The sequence below is a fragment of the Phycodurus eques genome, chromosome 3 (assembly GCF_024500275.1).
Source record: "Phycodurus eques isolate BA_2022a chromosome 3, UOR_Pequ_1.1, whole genome shotgun sequence".
NCBI lineage: Eukaryota > Metazoa > Chordata > Actinopteri > Syngnathiformes > Syngnathidae > Phycodurus > Phycodurus eques.
This window is the reverse complement of record NC_084527.1, coordinates 33,905,154-33,925,032: the sequence shown is the minus strand read 5'-3', so window position 1 is coordinate 33,925,032 and position 19,879 is coordinate 33,905,154. Positions and strand designations below refer to the sequence as shown.

The 19,879-nt window shown below is 45.4% G+C and overlaps 2 protein-coding genes across 2 annotated transcripts in view; both read left to right on the top strand.

Annotated features, from left to right (window-relative positions):
• Positions 1 to 720, top strand: part of ptar1 (protein prenyltransferase alpha subunit repeat containing 1) — a 56,059-nt gene extending 55,339 nt beyond the window's left edge. The window contains exon 9 of the mRNA XM_061673217.1: positions 631 to 720. The gene's annotated coding sequence lies outside the window, so the exon portion shown is untranslated. The remainder of the gene's footprint in view (positions 1 to 630) is intronic.
• On the top strand, positions 463 to 18,434 carry LOC133399585 (amyloid-beta A4 precursor protein-binding family A member 1-like; the record flags this gene model as incomplete). The annotated part of the gene is made up of 11 exons (XM_061671151.1): positions 463 to 492; positions 631 to 729; positions 836 to 881; positions 3,701 to 3,846; positions 4,868 to 4,954; positions 7,665 to 7,850; positions 9,125 to 9,304; positions 13,594 to 13,806; positions 13,967 to 14,086; positions 15,447 to 15,587; positions 18,031 to 18,434. Coding segments are annotated over 11 exons (1,320 nt in total), but the record flags the coding sequence as incomplete, so codon positions are not given.
• Between the last annotated feature and the right edge of the window lie 1,445 nt (positions 18,435 to 19,879).

The window sequence follows — 19,879 nt, the reverse complement described above, 5'->3', positions numbered from 1 at the left end:
TTTTCCCCCTCATTTACCAATAAGACGACTGTCCTTGTCAAAGCACGGTACCGAGTTAGCCAAGATGGCGGGGCGGACACATTATCTACATCATGCCCGCCGGCGATGCAGCAGCCAATCATATTGCACAGGGCGCATCACCAGAGCTCTTGCATTGAAGAGAACAGATGCACACCCGGGAGAAACGGTAATCTTACGACTTGATTTCTCCAACGCAAGGCCTCTGGTTCCCTGGCGCGGTCCCGTCTGTCTCATAGCCGTCTGCCCCAATGACCCTCTTCCCCCCGCTGACGGAGGCAGCTGAAAGGACAAGTTTCTCAAGGGCTACCACGGAAATCATATCGCCAGAATGTTCGTGACTGATTGAGGTGTTTCGATTCAAACGGAAACTTCACCCGAGGATACGCAACGCTAGCATGTTGCGAGCTAGCTTTTAAAAAGTGGGAGGCATAAACATCAACAACATGTTGTAATTCCGACACCGTTTACCTGGTCTGTATTTGTTTCTTATATTGTCGACTTTACAGTGGAATGGAAAAGCTCAGATGATTTTGCCAAATTTTGGACGCATGTTTTTTTTTTTCAGCCAAAATTGAAATGCTCCTTTCTTTCTGTTCTTCCCTCTGCAAGTGCCCAGATTCTGGCTCTCTCTCTCTTCCTGGTGCTGAATCAGCGAGCAGACTTCTTCCACAGGATGAAAGCTTTGAATTATATTCCCCCAGCAAAGAGGTATGCCCCGCATGTCATTTTCCCCAAGTGTCATTTTCCCGCTCTATCATGTCACATTTCTCATACACTGGACTATGAAGCGCCTAATGTTCTCTCTTATTTCTAGAAACAGTCCAGGAGAAGTCTTGCATCGTTACCCACATATGTTGAAGGTGAGTATCATCTGATCAACAATATTTGGAAGAAGCATGAATGTAAAACATGAAAATAGATTTTTTTACCTCATCTGTAATGAAATGAAATGAAAAAAAAAAAATAAATAAATAAATTAACAAGAAACTGAAGGAACAAGGGGTCTAATATTTTTTCCATGACTGTATCCTATTATTTCGATTGACTCTAAATTATCCAAAAAAAAAAACAGCAAATAGTCACAATATGGCTGGGAACACCGAGTACGCACAACATGGCCGAAACAATGGAAAAATAAAACATGTGAAGGTTGTATAAAACGAATAGATGTAATATTTGGTAGATATGAAACATACATTATTTCAACTCAGCTCCCCCCTTTTGATCATATTACACAATTACTAAATATGACCAAACACAGTAATCAAAAACAAAAGTTACTCAATACAGTGGGTACGGAAAGTATTCAGACCCCCTTACATTTTTCAATCTTTGTTTTATTGCAGCCATTTGCTAAAATCATTTAAGTTTATTTTGTTTCCCTCAATGTACACACAGCACCCCATATTCAAATTTGTTGAAAATTTTGCAGATTTATTAAAAAAGAAAAACTGAAACATCACACAGCCATAAGTTTTCCGACCCTTTGCTGTAACACACATATTTAACGCGGGTGCTGTCCATTTCTTCTGATCATCCTTGAGATGGTTCTTCACCTTCATTGGAGTCCAGCTGTGTTTGATTAGACTGATTGGACTTGATTAGGAAAGCCAGACCCCTGTCTGGATAAGAACTTACAGCTTACAGTGCATGTAGAGCAAATGACAATCATGAGGTCAAAGAACTGCCTGAAGAGCCCAGAGACAGAATTGTGGCAAGGCACAGATCTGGCCAAGGTACAAAAAAGATTCTGCTGCACTTAAGGTTCCTAAGAGCAAAGTGGCCTCCATAATCCTTAAATGGAAGACACTTGGGACGACCAGAACCCTTCCTAGAGCTGGGCGTCCGGCCAAACTGAGCAATCGGGGGAGAAGAGCCTTGGTGAGGGAGGTAAAGAAGAACCCAAAGATCAGTGTGGCTGAGCTCCAGACGTGCACTCGGGAGGTGGGAGAAAGTTCTAGAAAGTCAACCATCACTGGAGCCCTCCACCAGTCAGGGCTTCATGCCAGAGTGGCCTGACGGAAGCCTCTCCTCAGTGCAAGACACATGAAAGCCTGCATGGAGCCAGCTAAAAAACATCTAAAGGACTCCAAGATGGTGAGAAGTAAGATTCTCTGATCTGATGAGACCAAGATAGAACTTTTTGGCCTTAATTCTAAGCGGTATGTGTGGAGAAAACCAGCCACTGCTCATCACCTGTCCAATACACTCCCAACAGTGACGCATGGTGTTGGCAGCATCATGCTGTGGGGGTGTTGTTCAGCTGCAGGGACAGGATGACTGGTTACAATTGAAGGAAAGCTTAATGCGGCCAAGTACAGGGATTTCCTGGATGAAAACCTTCTCCAGAGTGCTCAGAACCTCAGACTGCGCAGAAGGTTCACCTTCAAAAAAGGCAATGACCCTAAGCACACAGCTAAAATAACGAAGGAATGCCTTCAGAACAACTCCAATGCTGTTCCTGAATGGCACAGCCAGAGCCCCGACTTAAACCCAATTGAGCATCTCTGGAGTGACCTGAAAATGGATATCCACCAATGTTCACCATCCTACCTGACAGAACTGGAGAGGATCTGCAAGGAGAAGGGCAGAGGCTCCCCAAATCCAGGTGTGAAAAACATGTTGCATCATTCCCAAAAAGAATCATGGCTGTATTAGCTCAAAAGGGTGCTACTACTAAATACTGAGCAAAGGGTCTGAATACTTATGGCTGTGTGTTATTTCAGTTTTTCTTTTTTAATAAATCTGGAAAAATTTCAACAATTCTGTTTTTTTCTGTTAATATGGGGTCGCCACAGCGTGTCATCCTTTTCCGTGTAAGCCTATCTCCTGCACCCTCCTCTCGAACACCAACTGCCCTCATGTCTTCCCACACGACATCCATCAACCTTCTCTTTGGTCTTCCTCCAGCTCTCTTGCCTGGCAGCTCCATCCTCATCATCCTTCTACCAATATACTCACTAGTTCTCCTCTGGACGTGTCCAAACCATCCAAGTCTGCTCTCTCTAAATTTGTCTCCAAAACATCGAACCTTGGCTGTCCCTCTGATGAGCTCATTTCTAATTTTATCCAACCTGGTCACTCCGAGAGCGAACCTCAACATCTTCATATCTGCCACCTCCAGCTCTGCTTCCTGTCGTCTCTTCAGTGCCACTGTCTCTAATCCGTACATCATGGCTGGCCTCACCACTGTTTTATAAACTTTGCCCTTCATCCTAGCAGAGACTCTTCTGTCACATAACACACCTGACACCTTTCTCCACCCGTTCCAACATTGGACTCGTTTCTTCACTTCCTTACCACAGTCACCATTGCTATGGACTGTTGACTCCAAGTATTTAAAGTCCTCCACCCTTGCTATGTCTTCTCCCTGTAGCCTCACTCTTCCCCCACCACCCCTCTCATTCGTGCACATATATTCTGTCTTACTTCGGCTAATCTTCAATCTTCTTTCTATCGGTTCCTCCACCTGCTCCCTGCTTTCACTGCAGATCACAATGTCATCTCCAAACATCATGGTCCACGGGGATTCCAGTCTAACCTCATCTGTCAGCCTATCCGTCATCAGTGCAAACAGGAAGGGGCTCAGGGCTGATCCCTGATGCAGTCCCACCTCCACCTTAAATTCGTCTGTCACACCGACAGACGAATTTAACTCACTCTTCTTTCTGCTGTTCAGTCCCAGGCCCATGTGACCCAGACGACTTGATTGATGGGATCATCTTTGCAGCCAACTACTTGGGCTCCACTCAGCTGCTGTCCGTTAAAACGCCCACCAAGAACATCCGCATGATTCAGGCACAGGAGGCTGTCACGCGCATCAAGGTTAAACAGACCCCGCGTGCTCAGATGCACTCCCAATCACACTCATGAATTCAGACTTAATACTCTTTTTTTAATAGTATGCACTAGGCCTGTCACGATAATTACGATATCAACATATCGTTTGATAAATAAAATGGACAAAATAGTTTTTTCGGTATACAGCAGCGCTCCCTATATTTCATGTTGGAATCGTTTTAACAGCAAATACGATATATTTGTCCGGGTCTTCCCAGTATGAACTGACAGATGGGATGGGTTCACAGAGAGAAACTCCACCCTGTTTCTGAGGGACCGCCTCTAACCCAAAGTTGTGGGCGTGAAAAAAAAATAATTGAGATCTTACTTTGACAAGGTTTTATAAAGATGGGGATGTTGATCCATCTCAGCACAACTAACCTAACCAGTCAGTATTAGCTAAACACACAAAGAAAAACAACTTATTTGTATTATTTTGAATGCAGCATTCTCTTTGCTGTCATGCTATAAAATATTACAACAATACGAAGACAAATAGGGAGTGCTCAATCACCTTGTCGCGCAATCCGCCTCCGCTCCAACCTCTCCTGCGCACAGAATTCCAACTAATTAGAACAATTCAATAACAGGTTGCGTGTTGCGTGTTTTTATGTTTGACATTAAGTGCAGATACCTTGTCGACACTACTTCAAGGTTGTTTATATGAATATGAGGGAAATCATAGAAATAATGACAATAATATGGATGACTCAGGCCATCAAACCTTAGTTACGCATTATTATTAGAAGTGGAAGTGAAGTGACCTGCCCAAACATTAGGCGAACCTTTTGGAAGGCGAATGTTCCTGCAATATCTCTATAACTTTAAAACACGAAAAACAGCATTTACCAACAAAAATGGGGTGTCTTCTTAGATATGTAATAAATTGTGTGTGTGCGTGTGTTTGCTATCATAATACGTACACTGTAAATACCTGCTCAGTTGCTGTTTTAGTACGTATGGGTTTTTTTCTTCATGGTTGTTATGTACATGTGCATGTTTGTAGGCCCCTGACGATGATGCCAAGCCCATGACAGAGGTTGATCTCTTCATCTCCACTCAGAGAATAAAAGCGCTCAACGCAGACTCCCAGGTACTACGATTGCTTGCTGATGATTGTGCATGACCATAACACTGACTCTATGGCCAGTTCATACTGTATAAGCCCGATGGGGGGCACAAGCCGGTCCCAAGCCTGAATAGATGCAGGGGTTGTGTCAGGAAGGGCATCCGGCTTCAAACTCTGCCAAACAAATATGAGCGTTAATTTAAAGAATTCCATACCGGATCAGTCATGGTCCGGGTTAACAACATCCTCCAGTGATGGGTAAGTTCGGGTATCCAGGAAAGCAAGTTGGAGTGACAGATGGTGGTTGTCTTTGCAAAAAGGATGGAAATGGCTGTCGTGAACACTTTCCACCAAAAGAGGCAGTAGCATAGGGCCTACAAGAGCAGAGGGAGAAGCACACAGGTGGATTACATCTTGTGCAGATGAGGTCATCTGAAGGAGGTTACTGACTGTAAGGTTGTGGGAGGAGACAGTGTGGCTAGACATCATAGGAGGTGGTGTGTAAAATGAAGATTAAGAAGACAAAGGCAGACCAGAGAACCATGTTGTACAAGCTGAGAAAGGAAGAGTGTTGTATGGCATTTTCAAGAAGAGGTGAGACGAGCTCTCAGTGGACAGGAGGAGGCCCACGAGAGCCAAGGTGATCAGAGAGACAAGCAGGAGAGTACTCGGTGTATTTTCTGGTAGGTAAGGGAAGAAGGAGACTTGGTGGTGGAACCACACAGTACAAGAAATCATACAAGGAAAGACAGTTGCTCAGAAGAAATGGGACACCGAGAGGACTGAGGAGAGGAGACAAAAATACATGGAGATGCGACGTAGGGTGAAGGTAGAAGTGGCAAAGGCCAAACGAGAGCCGTATGATGATGTATGCCAGGTTGGACACTAAAGAAGTGGAGAAAGAGCTATGCAGTAGTGATGCAACAGTCGCGAACGAAACGGCTCATAGAGCCGGCTCTGTCGAGCGAACGACGGGAGCCGGCTCCTGATTGGGAGCCGCCCGACCCCCTTCTCTCTCACATCGGGCAGAGGAAGAGTAGAAGAGGCAAGTGTGGTGGAGCAGGAAGTGGCAATGATTAGTAAGGGGGAAGTTAGAAATGCACTAAAGAGGATGAAAAATGGAAAGGCATTTGGTCCGGATGACATTCCTGTGAAGGTATGGAAGCTTCTTGGAGAGGTGGATGTGGAGTTTTTGACCAGGTTGTTCAACAGAATTTTAAGGGGTGAGAAGATGCCTGAGAAATGGAGGAAATGTATGCTGGTGCGCATCTTTTAAGAACAAGGGTGATGTGCAGAGCTGTGGGAATTATAAAGGAATAAAGCTGATGAGCCACACAATGAAGTTATGGGAAAGAGTAGTGGAGGCTAGACTCAGGATAGAAGTGAGTATTTGCGAGCAACAGTATGGTTTCACGATAGGAAGAGATGCGTTATTTGCTTTCAGGGTGTTGATGGAGAAGTACAGAGAACGTCAGAAGAGGCTACATTGTTTCTTTTTTTTTAATCTAGAGAAAGCCAATGACGAAGTACCCAGAGAGGAACTGTCTGTATTGCCTGGGGAAGTCTGAAGTGGCAGAGAAGTATGCTAGACTAGTACAGGACATGTATGAGGGCAGCAGAACAGCGGTGAGGTGTGATGGAGGTAGGAAAGAGGAGTTGAAGGTGGCGGTGGGACTGCATCAGGGATCAGCTCTGAGCCCCTTCCTGTTTGCAGTGGTGATGGATAGGTTAGAAAGATGGAGGCATGCACTGGAAAGGAGGGGAATGATGATTAGCCGCAGTAAAACAGAATATATGTGCATGAATGACATGGGTGGAGAGGGAAGATACAGGGAGAAGAGCTAGTGAGAGTGGAGGACTTTAAATACTTAGGGTCAACAGTCCAGAACAATGGTGAGTGTGGTCAGGAAGTGAAGAAACGGTTCCAAGTAGGTTGGAACGGATGGAGGAAGGTGTCAGGTGTGCTATGTGACACAAGAGTCTCAGCTTGGATTAAGGGCAAAATTTATAAAACAGTGGTGAGGCCAGCCATGATGTACGCATTAGAGACAACAAGAAGCAAATCTGGAGGTGGCAGAAATGAAGATGTTGAAGTTCTCTTTCGGAGTGAGCAGCTTGAATCGTATTAGAAATAAGATCATCAGAGGGACAACCAAGGTTAGATATTTTGGAGACAAGGTTAGAGAACGCAGACCTTGATGGTTTGGGCATGTCCAGAGGAGAGACCGTGAGTACATTGGTAGAACGGTGATGAGGCTGGAGCTGCCAGGTGAAAGCGAGAGGAAGACCAAAGAGAAGGTTGATATCTGTAGTGAGGGAGGACATGAGGGCAGTTGGTGTTAGAGATGAGGATGCAGGAGATAGGCATACATGGAAAAGGATAATGCGTTGTGGCGACCCCTAATGGGACAAGCCCAAAGGAAAAGATGAAGATACTGTTCAGGGAGTGTATCCCAACGATACACATCATCTCTGTAATGTTCTGCTTCGGATTTTCTGATTTTCCTTTTTTGAGGAGTACTCAATCGTTTCAACGCTACGTGTAGAAATACAATACATTATATCTGATGTAAGCTATATAATCACGTTGAAATTGACATCAGCTTTAATTATCACGCAAATTGAATTCACTATGCTTTTATAGTACACACATTAAGTTACGAGGTGTCTTTGCACCTTAATCACTTGGATTTTCAACTCGAGCTAAGGACTGTTGGGGCTCTTTGATTTACAGGAGACAATGATGGACCATCCTCTGCGCATCATCTCCTACATTGCAGACATGGGGAACATTCTGGTTTTGATGGCCAGACGCAGAATGCCTCGACCCGAATCTCAAGAAAATGATGACACCTCAGACCCAGAAGCAGACAGCAAGTGCCAGTACAAGATGATATGTCATGTATTTGAATCTGAGGATGTAAGTCGATTATTATGAAACAAGTCATTGAGATATTTCCTTGACAGATGGCCCAGATCTGCACTTTTTCATCTCATATGATTTTGAAAATTCTCGTAAAAAAAAATAAGTTGTGGTTCTAATTTCAATGCAGATGTTCTCTTGTGCCATGTGACTAACCTTGAATTTTGTCCTATGCCTCCTGGTAGGGATGATCAATAATCAATTGTTTTTGAATGTCATTTTTAAATTGATGTCGGAAACTGTTCTAATGATACCTCTGCTGGTTTCAGACAAATAGTCGTCATTTAGCAAATTCTTAACCTTCGGGTATTCAATGAACGGATTATTATCCCAATTCCTTGTACTAGTGAAGCAGATGAACAATTGTTCACTTTACAAGCATGAAATTTGGCTTTTTTTTTTTTATGCGTGTGTTTTACTTTGAGAGAAAGGTGCGAGACACTTAAGATTCCAATATGGCGATCATTCGGCACGCCGTTGTCCGAGATGACCACCAAATGAACTTTTTTATGTCCAATCAAGATAGGGTTAGAAGGACCATACACAGTATGATGAGTATGGTCAGTATGGTCCTTCTACTGTGGCACATTGAGAGCATCCTGACCAACTGCATCACCATGTGGTGCAGGAGTTGCCCGGACTACAATTGCAAGGCTCTGCAATGCAGCATGTACATCGACATCGCTCATCTCACCTGTTGAGCATTCAGTACTCACGTGACTCCTTCCTTCAGGGAGAAGCTATCAAAGTCTCCAGGCTTCGTCGACCAGACTCCTGAACAGCTTTATCGAATAAACTTTGTTAGTGACTTTGGACTCTACAGTCAGAGTAGCACCTGTCACTTCTTTGCGTACTCTTGTAATCACCAAACACCAGCTACTTTACTGTCAGACTGTCGTATTTACCTCATTCATGCAATAATATGATTACTTTTATATTTGCACTATTTAAAAAAAAAAAAAAAAAAAAAAAAAAAAAAAATCCGTTGTTCTACTCTCTTTCACATTACCCTTTATCTCTGCACTGTGGTTCATTTGAGAGAGATTTTTTTTCTTTGGATGCCTGGCACATAAAAGTAGAATTTACAATAAAACTTGAATCTTGAATCTTTTTGGAAGATAAGATTATGTTCCCCACAATGCTAGATGGAAGGGTATTAATGAATATGTATTAAAATGTACACTAGCTACTTCTTGGTCTTTGCCAAATGTGTGGACTTGTGAGTCGAGTATGGCAGTTGTTGACGTCATCCTGTTTCTCCCAACATATAGGCCCAGCTCATTGCTCAGTCCATCGGGCAGGCCTTCAATGGGGCTTACCAGGAGTTCTTGAGGGCCAATGGCATTAACCCTGAAGACCTGAGCCAAAAGGAATGCAGTGACCTGCTTAACACTCAGGACATGTACAATGATGACCTCATCCACTTTTCCAAATCAGAAAACTGCAAAGAAGTAAGCCTGGTTACGGTTCAAACACTGAATTGGTTCTGTGGTACATGCGTACAAATATATAGCGGCTGAAATAAGTATTTAACAACGTCACCATTTTTTTCACTAAATATATTTCCAAAGGTGCTATTGTGTGACATGAAAATGTCACCAGATGTTGGGAACAACCCAAGTAATCCATACACACAAAGAAAGTAGAACAAATAAGATCAGAAATTAAGTTGTGTGTGGTCCCTCACATCCAGTCACCTGTCCAAGCATCTGTTGAGAGATTGATAACGCACTTGTCAATAGATTTACGACCTTTGAGAATTGGCAATTCCCCAAGACGACCGAGACCTCTGCCGCCTGGAGGGAGACCTCTTTCCCCAAGCAGACCCCCACAGTGGCCACTTCCAGTCATATCCAATGCCAAATGATTGATAACTCACCTGTAAATGGATTGATGACCTTAGGGAATTGACAAGTTCCCAAGCGGACCCCCTCACTTCTGGTCACAATCCCTCCACCTCACCCCAGCACATTTTCAGTCATGCCTTGTTGCACCTGTTGATAGAAAGATAACAAAGACCCAAAGGGTCAACTTGTTTCAAAAAAAGAAAATTATAATTATTATTATATTCCTGGGTGAAAATCCCTTGTTCCCACGCCACCTGTGGGCAGTCTCTTTCCTGTATGTCAATAAACATATATCCATCCATATATATATATATATATATATATATATATATATATATATATATATATATATCTTCCGCTTATCCGAGGTTGGGTTGCGGGGACAGTAATTTTAGTAGGGAAGCCCAGACTTCCCTCTCCCCAGCCACGTCATCCAGCCCCCTGGGAGGACACCCAGACGTTCCCAGGCCAGCTGGGAGACATACTCTCTACAGGTCATCCCCGGGGTGTCCTCCCGGTGGGGCATACCTGGAACACCTCACCAGGGAGACGTCAGATGTTCGATCCACCTCATTTGGCTCCTCTCAATGCGGAGGAGCAACGGCTGTACTCGAAGCCCGTCCCGGATGACCAAGCTTCTCACCCTATCTCTAAGGGAGAGCCTGGACACCCTGCGGAGGAAGCTCATTTCGGCCGCTTGTATCCGGGATCTTGTTCTTTCGGTCACGACCCACAGCTCGTGACAACAGATGAGGGTAGGAACGTAGATCGACCGTTAAATTGAGAGCTTCGCCTTTCGGCTCAGCTTCTTCTTCACCACAATGGAACGATACAAAGTCTGGATCACTGCAGACGCTGCACCGATCCGCCTGTCGATCTCCCGTTGCATTCTTCCCTCACTCATGAACCCCAACATACTTGAACTCCTCCACTTGGGGCAGAATCTCATCCCCGACCTGGACCATGGTTTCAGATTTGGGGGTGCTGCTTCACACTCAGCTGCGAACCGCTGCAGTGAGAGTTGGAGATCACGGCTTGATGAAGCCAACAGAACAACATCTGCAAACAGCAGAGATGCAATACTGAGGCCACAAAACCGGACCCCCTCTACGCCTCGGCTGCGCCTAGAAATTCTGTCCATAAAAGTTATGAACAGAATCGGTGACAAAGGGCAGCCTTGGCGGAATCCAACCCTCACCAGAAACGAATCCGACTGACTGCCAGGAATGCGGACCAAACTCTGACACTGGTCGTACAGGGAAGAAGAAGAGAAGAATAATCACCTTTTATTGTCATGAACATGCATGCATGCACATGAAATTTGTTCTCTGCATGTAGCCCATCATAGTGAACACACACACGTTAGTGGAACACACTGGAGCAGGGGGCAGCTGAAGCGCCCGGGAGCATTTCGGGGTATTAAGTGTTTTGCTCAAGGACAATGCAGCCCGATGGGGGGCACAAGTCATTGCAAACTCTAGGCCGGTCCCAAGCCCGGATAAATGCAGAGGTTGCGTCAGGAAGGGCATTCGGCTTAAAACCTTGCCAAACAAATATGAGCGTTCATACAAAGAATTCCATACCGGATCGGTCGTGGCCCGGGTTAACAACGTCCGCCACCGGTGCCGTCAACCTGCGGGGCGCCGTTGGAAATTCAGCTACTGTGGGTCGAAGTCAAAGAAGAAGAAGAGGTGGAAAGAAACGGGTCCAAGCAGGTTGGAACGGGTGGAGGAAGGTGTCAGGTGTGTTATGTGACAGAAGAGTCTCTGCTAGGATGAAGGGCAAAGTTTATAAAACAGTGGTGAGGCCAGCCATGATGTATGGATTCGAGATAGTGGCACTGAAGAGACAACAGGAAGCAGAGCTGGAGGTGGCGGAAATGACGATGTTGAGGTTCGCTCTTGGAGTGACCAGGTTGGATAAAATTAGAAATGAGCTCATCAGAGGTACAGCCAAGGTTCGATGTTCTGGAGACAAAGTTAGAGAGAGCAGACTTCGATGGTTTGGACACGTCCAGAGGAGTAATAGTGAGTATATTGGTAGAAGGATGTTGAGGATGGAGCTGCCAGGCAAGAGAGCTAGAGGAAGACCAAAGAGAAGGTTGATGGATGTCGTGAGGGACGACATGATGGCAGTTGGGGTTCGAGAGGAGGATGCAGGAGATAGGCTTACATGGAAAAGGATGACGCGCTGTGGCGACCCCTAACGGGACAAGCCGAAAGAAGAAGTGTTTTGCTCAAGGACACCACAGCCGTGTGTCCGGGCGATGTTGGCGGATGGGGTCTTGAAGCTGGGTCCCCCACGGTGGCAGGCGATGAGCTTAACCATTGGGCCACGGCTGCCCAATGGAACAGCCCATATCAGAGGGTTCGGTACCCCATACTCCCGAAGCACCCGAGGGACGCGGTCGAAAGCCTTCGTGAGCCCGCACCTGCATCTCTGCAGATCTTCCACTGGAAGCGTGTAAGTAACATTCGCAATAAGCATATATCAGGAAAATGGGAAAAAGACCTCCCAGTGTCTACCGACAATGATTACAAATCTCTCCGCGGGGCACTCCACCATGGTCATCGCTCCTCTCTCACTCGGGCTGCGTGAGGTCCCCGGCTGACTTGGGGCCTATGGTAGGGTGTCGGCACCTCCTGCCTTGACGTGCCCTCACACTGTACATATTTCGCATATTGGGCACACTCACATCTCATTCAGGGTCCCCTGCGGACTAGCACGAGGCATGATGAGGCGGACGCCGGGCCCCGTACTGGCACATCTGTACTGGTCTCCGAGAGTGTCGCTCCCCCTTCTCTGCTCTGCCAGTACTCCAGTTTTAATGCATCATACATCCGTCAGCGGGGCGAGGGCAGTGTCGGGCTGGAGAGGACACTCAGTCAGGTGTTCCGGCACTCCGGCCTGCTCTTCGCCCGCCATGCCTTTCCCCCGTGGATTTTTAATGAAACACATACATTCGCGCATCCTTTGGGGAGCTGGTTGGCCTGGGTGGGGGTGACGGGTCGTCATTGCTCCATGACCCTCTCGCCTCAACCCCACCAGTCTCCCCAATTTTAATGCACAACACCCCACCACACACCATCATGGTACAGGGGTAATGGTTGGCAGTCTGCTCTCATCCCGGCCTTCGCTATTACAGAGCCGTGTGCCCGAACAAAAGGAAGTGAAGGTGTGGCCCACGGCCGCCCCGTGGCTGGGGATCTGCCCGCAAGACAAGAGCTAAGAAGCCAGAGCGAACAAGAGAGCGGGGGTCAGGGGTTAAGTACCCTGGGGGCGTGTCGAAGAGGGATGGAGAAACCTGGAGAAGACCACACCCATCAGCTTGACCCTAGTTCACTTTAGACCCATAAAATGGGTTTAAAAATCATATATCAATATAAAATAACCAACTTTGTACTCTTTCCTCATAGGTCAAGCCTATAGAGTGACAGTTTAAACTTTAGTCTTGGCAAATCAACTGCTTATGGTTCAAATCACATTTCATGCTGCTGTTATAACAATAATTTCAAAAGCTAATGCTGCTAACACTGTTAGCTAACGCTAATCTGTGCTAACATTGCAGCCCTTCTTACCTTTCGGATTTGAAATGATAGTGCTTCGGCTCGTGCGTCAGAGCTGTTGCGCCGCTCTGGAACTTTGTCGAGCGTAGTTGCTGAGTCATTAATGGAGAAACTTATGTGGGGATTGTTAATATGTTAATTAGGCTGGCTCCCTCACAGACATTTTCAAAAATGGGCAGATCACTAAAGATTTGCTTAGGTGTTTAAATTCACACCTGATGGGTGGCAGGCACTCTCGAGACCCAACTATTCGTAAACAAGTATTAAAAAGCTACTTTTCCACATTCTATTCCCTTTAAATGGAAACTTTCTTTTTCTGTGTTTCAGGTGTCGATAGAGAAAGAAAAAGGGGAGATTCTTGGCGTGGCCATTGTTGAGAGTGGTTGGGGCTCCATCCTCCCCACGGTCGTCATTGCTAACATGATGCATGCTGGGCCGGCAGAGAGGTCTGGCAGACTGAACATAGGCGATCAGATCATGTCCATTAGTGGTACCAGTCTGGTGGGTCTGCCACTGTCCACCTGTCAGGGTATCATCAAGGTATGTGGATATTATCGTTCTTAATAATATGTGGCTCATATGAGCCCACAAGCAACAAAGTGGCTTTCACCCGATTTCAGTGTGTTTAAAACACATTTTTTTGTATTAAATATTTACTGATTAAAATCTTAACTGTGAAGACCACACATTTCCTTGTTAGGATCTTAAAAACCAGTCACGTATCAAGATGAACATAGTGAGATGTCCTCCAGTCACAACAGTACTCATCAGACGTCCAGACCTCCACTACCAACTGGGCTTCAGTATCCAGAATGGCATTGTGGGTGATCTTTCTGAGCATTCTGATATGTAATATTACAACCCCAATTCCAATGAAGTTGGGACGTTGTGTTAAACGTAAATAAAAACAGAATACAATGATTTGTAAATCATGTTCAACGTATACTTAATTGAATATGCTACAAAGACAAGATATTGAAATGTTCAAACTGAAAACTTTATTGTTTTTTGCAAATAATCATTAACTTAGAATTTTATGGCGGCAACACGTTCCAAAAAAGCTGGGACAGGAGGCAAAAAAGAGTGAGAAAGTTGAGGAATGCTCATCAAACACCTGTTTGGAACATCCCATAGGTGAACAGGTGGGCGCCGTGATTGGGTAGAAAAGCAGCTCACAAGCAAAAATGGGGGCGAGGTTCACCTCTTTGTGAACAAGTGCGTGAGAAAATCGTCTAACAGTTTAAGGACAATGTTCCTCAACGTACAATTGCAAGGAATTTAGGGATTTCATCATCTACGGTCCATAATATCATCAAAAGGTTCAGAGAATCTGGAGAAAACACTACATGTCAGCGGCAAGACCGAAAACCAACATTGAATGCCCGTGACCTTCGATCCCTCAGGCGGCACTGCATCAAAAACCGTCATCAACATGCGGGCCAAAGAGGCCAAAGAGGAAAAGAACCATCCGGACTGTTATGGACACAAAGTTGAAAAGCCAGCATCTGTGATGGTATGGGGCTGTGTTAGTGCCAATGGCATGGGTAACTTACACATCTGTGAAGGCACCATTAATGCTGTAAGGTATATATAGGTTTTGGAGAAACATATGCTGCCATCCAAGCAACGTCTTTTTTCCCTGCTTATTTCAGCAAGACATTGCCAAACCACATTCTGCACGTTACAACAGTGTGGCTTCGTAGTAAGAGAGTGTGAGTACTAGACTGGCCTGCCTGCAGTCCAGACCTGTTTCCCATTGAAAATGTGTGGCGCATTATGAAGCGTAAAAATATGACAACGGAGACCCCGGACTGTTGAACAACTGAAGCTGTACATCAAGCAAGATTGGGAAAAAATTCCACCTACAAAGCTTCAACAATTCGTGTCCTCAGTTCCCAAACGTTTATTGAATGTTACAACGTGGTAAGCATGACCCTGTCCCAGCTTTTTTGGAACGTGATGCAGCCATAAAATTCCAAGTTAATGCTTATTTGCTAACAACAATAAAGTTTGTCAGTTTAAACATTAAATATCTTGTCTTTGTAGTGTATTCAATTAAATATAGGTTGAACATGATTTGCAAATCATTGTATTCGTTTTTTTTATTTATGTTTAACACAACGTCCCAACTTCATTGGAATTGGGGTTGTCGCTTCTGATAATGTTTCACTCCTCAACAGATTTGTAGTCTCATGCGTGGTGGGATTGCTGAAAGGGGTGGAGTGAGAGTTGGTCATCACATCATTGAGATCAACAGCCAGAGTGTGGTTGCCACACCCCATGAAAAAATCGTCCATCTCCTATCCAATGCTGTGGGAGAGGTGCGCCGCAACTGCTATTCAATTCTGTACATTTTGACAGTACTACACTAAGTGTACACACACTATATTGCTAAAAGTATTTGCTCACCTGCCTTGACTCACATATGAAGTTAAGTGACATCCCATTCCTAATCCATAGGGTTCAGTATGATGTCAGTCCACCCTTTGCAGCTAAAACAGCTTGGGAAGAATGTCCACAAGGTTGAGGGGAGTGTGTTTATGGGAATTTATGACCACTCTTCCAGAAGCGCATTTCTGAGGTTGGACGAGACTGCTTGGTTCTCAGTCTGCACTCTAATTTAGAGTTGTCAATTAACCTACCACGCGTGTTTTTGGGATGTGGGAGGAAAGCGGAGTGCCCGGAGAAAACCCACGCAGGCACGGGGAGAACATGCAAACTCCACACAGGCGGGGACGGGGATTGAACCCGGGTCCTCAGAACTGGGAGGCTGACGCTCTAACCGGTCGTCCACCGTGCCGCTGTATTAAACATTATAAATGTTAATATAAGGAATCTATAATGTCATGTCACTTCATATGTGAGTCAAGGCAGGTGAGTGAATACTTTTGGCAATATAGGGCATTAAAAGCAGTAAACGGAATGGATCATACAGTAGTAAGCGGTTCAGAAAATGGATGGATAATTGGAGAAAATTCTCCGATTTCCTGAGCTGATTTTTTTCAGCAGTTTTGATTGTCTGTTGCAGTCAGAGTTTGCCCTTTTTTGTGGCGGCACCAAACCAGACTGTGATGGATAAACACAGGACTGATTCTATGACTGCTGTGTCGCACGGCCTCAACAGCTCCTGTGGCAGGCCGTGCTTCCTCAGAAGACACATGAAGTACATCCTCTGCTGGGCCTTTTTTGAGGATGGAGTTGATGTTGGTCTCCCATTTCGGGTCCTGAGAGACTGTAATTCCCAGGAACTTGAAGGTCTCGACGGTTGACACAGCACCTGGGCAGCGTGAGAGGCAGCTGTTTCAAAGGGTGCCTCCTGAAGTCAACGTGTTCAGCTGCAGGTTGTGTCAGGCACGCCAAAACAACAGCCGCTCTACTTCCTGTTAATACACACACTCGTCACCGTCTACGATGAGGCCGATGACTGTGGTGTCGTCTGCAAACTTCAGGAGTTTGACAACTGCGTGTGTTGAGGTGGAGTCATTAATGTAGAGAGAAGAGCAGCGGAGAGAGGACACATCCTTGCGGCGCCCCAGCGCTGTTGGTGCGTGTGGATGAGGTGGTGTCTCCCAGCCTCACCTGCTGTGTTCTGCCCATCAGGAAGCTATAAATCCACTGGCAGATGGCAGGCGAGACGCTGAGCTGGAGAAGCTTGGAGGAGAGGACTTTGGGAATGATGGTGTTGAATGCAGAGCTGAAGTCAACGAACAGGATCCTCGCATAAGTTCCTGCGCCATCGAGATGTTCTCGGTTGAAGTGCAGTCCCGTGTCGACTGCATCATCCTCAGAGCTCTTTGCTCAGTAGGCAAACTGCAGGGGGTCCAGCAGGGGACCTGTGACTCTCTCTTTGTTCTCTGCTCCTGTTTACTTAAATCTAAGACATATTTATTCCAAAAAATACATTTAAGACATTGCATCTACTCCCTTATAGGGAAAGGATTTTCATTAGAATTCAAGAGTGCGTATTCGTCAGAATGTGACCAATTCCTGTCGACTTTATTTACCGGGAAATAAACCCCATGTATCTCTAAATCTAGTCGGAATCTCTTCACCCTCGCTTCTTGCTGAGGTTCTTTCCCTGCCAGAAAGGTGATGTACCACATCACTAGAGCTACCTTCTGTAGCAAGGGATTGGACCACCTTTGGGCACAACCAGCTCACTTTTCACCCGAACCACTTGGTCACCCACGTTGTCTCTTTGGGCTGAGCCCGAACAGGCCCCATGGGTGCAGACCCGGCCACCAGGTGCTCGCCATTGAGCCCCTCCTCTTGGCCTGGCTCCGGAGGGGAGGGGAGGGGGGCACCGGTGACCCATGTCCGGGCGGGGGAAAACGTCCAAATATTTTTCTTCCGAGGGGTTTTTGACTTGTGCTTGGTGTGGTCCCTCACCTAGGACCTGTTTTCCCTAACAGCGGCATAAAGTCCCTTACAACTTAGTTCCTAGTGTCATTGTGACACATAAATCCGTCCACCACGAGAAGGCTCAAGGTGGAATAATTCCGATCTCATCAATGTATTATACTCAACATTTTAGACCGAGCCTCACTCCGTGGAGACGACTAAATGATCTTTATGGACTAGTGTTACCAAGCATCATACAGATACCTACTACAGTAATAGAAGCGTGTCCTTCAACCGGTGTAATCCAAATGAGTGCCTGATCAAATGAAGCAGGTGCCAAACTCAAGGCTTACTTCTGTGCTTAAGTGTACTACTATGAATACAAATCTCATATCCATCAATTGTCATATATCTTTCGCTCAGATCCACATGAAGACGATGCCTGCAGCTATGTACCGCCTGCTGACGGCCCAGGAACCGCCAGTTTACATTTAACTAATTGACTTCATTCTGACCTTCCATCATTTGAACTTCTCCTGTCACCTCCCAGTTTTGCGTCTCTAACGCCGACCAGCATACATCCTGAAACTTGTATCCCTCGAGTTGTGGACCAAAGTGAGTTGTCAATTGAAGTGTTTTCTTTCAAGTTGTACGACCACAACTGACCATCTGCCATCAATAAAAGATATGGTTGATATTTTTAGCAGGATCTGTCTTCAGTACTTTAGCAATTTCTGCACAGAATTCGTTCCAAAATAATATATTTGACACTTTATGTTGGGAAATGACTTGGTCCAACATTGTTTTGTTATTCACAAGAGCCAAAAAGACGCAACGCAGCACATACTTGGCAAATTAAGATGATTCTGATTCTGAAACTGTATGTGGTAAAGCTACAGCTGCCTGTGATTATGCACATGGCCAGCAGGTGGTTTCGTGTGCAATGAAGCATCAAGAAATGAACCTTGACTCCAACCAATGGCTGAAGTGTTCCGACGCTTCGTGACGCTTCATCTCGCCATCGCTACTCTGAGCTCTGAGGGGCTCGACGTGGGCAAGAGATCGTACCCTGGCTCCAGTAATCACAGGCTATATCTCAGTTCACTTATTGCAAATTGATTGCATCACATACATCTTTCTTATTTGTAATAGGTCAGCGTCCAGTTACCTACACATCTCCAATGCGGTTACTTCATTGGCTACATGATTTTAATGTGGCAGCAATTACTCACACGAGGTCAATTTGGCTCTTATTCTCGGCAGAAAAAGAAGCTCGTATATTTGGTAAGTCACCATATTGCTTCAGGGTACATAGAACATGATCAGAAAGCTACTGTTTAAAACACAAGTCACAGTCAAAAGAGTTTTGCGAAATAAATTCACAAATACCAACCTGAACCTGACAAATAGAAGTAGTGTACCCGGCTGTACAAATGACGTGTGATTGGTAGTGGCTATGCAAATTCGAAACCTCTTCAGAAATAGAGTGCAAGTGAAGGAAGTTTGCATAGTTATGAGTTATTTATCGCAATGAGTAAGGTTAATTGACGTCCCTAAATTGCCCCGAGGTGTGAATGTGAGTGCAAATGGTTGTTTGTTTGTATGTGCCCCGCGATTGGCTGGCAACGTTTGATTCAACGCTGTATTGTTGTTGGAGTTTTCTGGCTGAAGCAGGTTCATCGCAGGAAGTTGGAGGGAGGAGAGAAGCGGTCTCCATGGGAGGACGATGGGTGGATGGAAGCTTGGGGAGATGCGGTGCATGCATGTCTGGCGGGATACAGAGTTGGACCAATATCGGAAGGTCTCATGCAAATACTGTCGAGGACGTTCACGTGATATGGTCGTAAGTACATTAGCGTCACACTGACGGTGAGTACGACATGATTGAGGGGGGATGAGTTATAATAATAAAAAAAAAAAACACGTATTGACACCCCTGCAGGAGTTATAATTCTTAAAGTGGCAGATATAGGGAAGTTGGCATTAACGATAAAGATAGAGTAACCATGGTATAATCAGTTATTATAGTCTTGATTTGACTCCAAGCAGTTGGTTTGGCAAAACAAAAGTAGAAACAGTCACTATGGTATACTTGACCTCTGAGTAAAGAGAGTACCGAGTTGAGGTTATTTTATATGAATATATGATTTTAAAGCCATTTTTGTCGTCAATTTACATGAGACCAAAATGCAAGAACAAACGGGGCTCCCGCACTTGAGCTTTTTCCTCCAAATCCCCCAAATCCCCCTCCTCTCCCCCTCCTCTGCCGTTT